The sequence below is a fragment of the Drosophila grimshawi genome, unplaced genomic scaffold (genome assembly GCF_018153295.1).
Source record: "Drosophila grimshawi isolate 15287-2541.00 unplaced genomic scaffold, ASM1815329v1 contig_1377, whole genome shotgun sequence".
Taxonomy (NCBI): Eukaryota; Metazoa; Arthropoda; class Insecta; order Diptera; family Drosophilidae; genus Drosophila; species Drosophila grimshawi.
The window spans coordinates 22,335,308-22,338,915 of NW_025062900.1; the positions used below are offsets into that span (position 1 = coordinate 22,335,308).

The window sequence follows — 3,608 nt, forward strand, 5'->3', positions numbered from 1 at the left end:
GATAACGTTCATTTGTCTCTCTGGTAGAAACTTCTGGTGGGAAAATAGTCAAGTCGAGCCGAGTAGTCGCTAGGCCTCTTTGTCTCTTTGCTCTTGTCGTCTGTTGTTTTCTGTTCATTTCTGTTGTCAAAGGCTTGTTTGGACTGTGGATGGAGTTTGTACACCTTAATGGTACATTAATTGCCCTTGTTGGCACTCGAGCGATAAACATCGCTACAAATATTTGATTTCTCGTTTGCTACAAGTGTTTATATAGTGTTAACTACATGTGAGAAACTACAACTGGGTGGGTGGGGGTGTAATGACATGGATGGAACGGGGTCACAACGGGATGCACAAGAGGTGCACAACAGGAAGCACTCGAGAATACTTGAGAAATTGGGCCCAAAATTGATTTATAGTTTCCGTTTTTCTTAAAGGATGGTGCTTTCCAAAGAAATCCCCACAGAACCTATCCCAACCTTATAGACTCATTGTCGATTTGTTTCCAATACCAAAACTTGTAAATTAATTGAAAGTCATAATAGTATAATTTCAAAGTAAATTTATTTATTCTTGCATAATTATCACTTATTCACAGAGAAACATTTATTGATTTTGTCTAGCTTATTGAAGTTATTGTATCTACTGAAAGAAAAATACAATAGTTTTTCAGCTGGTTTTCATACAGCTTTTGTTTAATTTCTCCAAAAATAAAACCTTCATATTTGGCAGGACCCCAATCTTGAATTAAAAGCTTCTGAGACGTATTTTTAAAGTTTATTTTCAGTTTTACCAAAGCTCCTTCCAGGCGATAAAGAATAAAACACTTTATATAAATGAGTTTCCATTAAGCTATGTTATTTATTCGAAACTACGATAAAAGTCCACAATTTACTTATAACTATAGTTTTATATGTATATTCAAATAAAGTCAAACTTTCGTCCTATTGCTATGCTTCAAATATTCAATAAACTACCAGCTAAAAATATCATTAGCTTAACTTTATTTAGTCACAAGCTAAAACTAAAATTAAATGCTGTAAGCTGTAAGCAACTTGAAGGCATCGAGTACAAGCAACACAGATCAGACACATTTTGTGGAGGGATTCGAATTCTTGAGAGCTGCAAATGAGATTTAAAAGGGTCGCTACCTTTCTTCGGAGAGAGAGGTGGGGAAGTCGAATTGAGTTCAATCGCTGACGGCAACTAAGTCACGTGTACTTGAAGGAGTTGGCGCTCCTGCGGCCGTTGAACTGGGCAGAACCATGGATACACCCAGATCGGAGCTGGAACCGTTGCTGGTGCTGCCACCAAACAGATCACCTAAGCCACCGCCCATACCACCCGTTGCCGATAGATTGTGCGTGAGACTGTGACGCCTCAGATCACAGTTGCGCCGAAACACTTTGCCGCACGAGGAGCAATTGTAGGGCTTGATGTCCGTGTGCGTGAGTAAGTGCGTCTTCAAATTCGAGCGCTGATTGAAGGATCGATTGCAAACGGGACACTTGTGCGGCGACTCCTCCATATGCAGTATCTTGTGGACGGCCAAAGTGCGCGACTGACAGAAACCCTTGCCGCATTCGGCGCACTTGAAGGGTTTCTCCTTGGAATGGATGTATCTGTGGCAAAAGAGAAAGAAAATTGACTTAGAACACTTTTGAAATGGAAAGACTGGCAAAAATTATCATTAACTTATTTTCAGCATCTATTAATGAATAAAAATACAGCTTACTTTTCTAATTTTAATTTTTGATATTTGATAATTGTTGGTTCTAGATTACACAAATTATATTTCAAATTAATTTTTTGTTTTTTTAAGCTTTTAATTTGATTTCTCCTGATTAACAAAATAGCTTATCGGTTGATGATCGAAAGAAAAAATATCATCTGAGATATTCTAGCGATTTTTAGTTTTAGTGATCGATATCGTCTAGCTAAATATTATTTATTTATTTTCTCACCGATGATCTCTCAGATGATCCTGTCGCCTGAATGCCTTGCCGCATATATCGCAGGAGTAGGGACGCTCGTCCGTGTGGGTGCGTTCGTGGATGAGCAGATTGTAGGACTTGGTGAACTGGCGGTTGCAAAACTTGCAAATGAACTGCTTCTTGGAGCGTTGAGCTGCCGCTGCTGTTGAGCTATTTGCCGCATCCTCTGCACCACCACTAGCACCACTAACACCGCCCCCAGCAGCAGAAATGACACTCAGCTTGTCCTGGTACATGGTCGCCTGCAGCGAGTGCAGTGATGTGTCCGCTTCCGTGGCGCCAAAGCTGTTTGGATTGAAGATGAAACTGCCATAGCTGCTGTCCAAGTCGCCCGCCTCAAAGGACAACGCATCCTCGCCGTCGAGCAGCGGCAAATCGCATTCGGCGGCCAATTCAGCGGCGGTGGCACAATCCAACGCTGCCTGCTGATTGGCAGCAGCAGCGGCAGCGGCGGCAGCAGCGGCAACAGCGGCGCTAACGGTACTTATCGATGGTAGCGGTGGAATGCATTTCGATGTGCTTCCACTCCCGCTGTTGTTGCTATTAGTATTGTTGTTGTTGCTGCTAGAGTTGTTGTTGCTGCTGCTGGCGTTGGGTGAGCTGACAACGGCTGTGCAGACACTGGAGGCGCTCGACGAGCAGCTAGACTTGAGCTCTATGCTGGCTAAATCAATGAGTGCTGGCAATGTTGCATTCTGTTCAGCATCGCTGTTGTTGCTGCTGTTGCTGTTGTTGCTGCTCAGCGTGCTATTGTTGCTGTTGCCATTGCAGCTGCTGTTGTTGTTGTTGTTATTGTTGGTGCTGCTGTTGCTGTTGCTGTTGCTACTAAAGCGAAACACATCCGATTTGCCAGTGAGACGCTGCAGTGCCAAATACGATTCGAGCGCCTGTAAATTGAGTGCTGCTGCTGCCGCTGAATTTGCCGGCAGCAATGCCGCTTGCTGTAGGCTGCTGACCATGGTGCCCTGTAGTGAGAGGACGACAGCAGCAGCTGCTGCCAGATCATTGGTTGCCGCTGCTGCTGTTGCTGTTGCAGCGGCCATTGCTGCGGCACTGGATTTGGTAGCAGTGGCAACTGTTGCTGTTGTTGCTGCTGTAACAGTTGCTGTTGCATTAGTTGCTGCTTTGCCTGCTGCTGCTGGTGATTGCTGTTCGGCTTCTGTCTTCTGCTGACTGCACTTGAGCTGCTGCTCGACACTTGTCGTTGTTGTTGTTGTTGTCATTGCTGTTTGCTGCTTGTTGCTGCCGTTGCTGCTCTGATTGCTTCGGCTGGTGGCTGTTGCTGTTGCTTCTATTGCAAGTGACTTATTGATGCAGGCGTCGGATGCAGTTGCTGTTGCTGTTGTGGTTGTTGTTGCTGTTGCTGTTGTCTTGCCTCGTTGTGGCAACGTTTGCATGGTGTTGGTCTTGTTACTGCTATTGTTGTTGTTGTTGCAGCTGTGGCTGCTGTTGTTGTTGTCGTGCTTGCCAGCTGCCGCAGCGGCAGTCAATTGCTTCGCTGCGTCCATAAAAAGAGCCAAATGCACTGAACCACTGATCCACGCACACACAGCAGGATATCGAGGCAGAGTCTTCTTCGCCCGTGGGCACAAAGATGCAACGCCTGCTGCTGCTGCTGCTGTTGTTGCTGTT

At 45.0% G+C, this 3,608-nt stretch overlaps 1 protein-coding gene across 1 annotated transcript; it reads right to left on the reverse strand.

Annotated features, from left to right (window-relative positions):
• Positions 1 to 969: 969 nt before the first annotated feature.
• Positions 970 to 3,199, reverse strand: LOC6566823 (protein sister of odd and bowel). The gene is made up of 2 exons (XM_001993189.3): positions 1,947 to 3,199; positions 970 to 1,604 (listed from the first exon to the last, which is right to left on the reverse strand). Exons 1-2 carry the CDS (start codon positions 3,197 to 3,199, stop codon positions 1,172 to 1,174), a joined length of 1,686 nt encoding a protein of 561 aa, XP_001993225.3. The 3' UTR covers positions 970 to 1,171.
• Between the last annotated feature and the right edge of the window lie 409 nt (positions 3,200 to 3,608).

What these genes read in the sequence shown, in the direction of transcription:
- LOC6566823 (XM_001993189.3), bottom strand. Translation starts at nt 3,199, where the DNA reads ATGACAACAACAACAACAACGACAAGTGTCGAGCAGCAGCTCAAGTGC. An exon ending in GATCATCTGAGAGATCATCG is followed by an intron (nt 1,605 to 1,946) that starts GTGAGAAAATAA and finishes CTTTTGCCACAG; the next exon opens with ATACATCCATTCCAAGGAGA.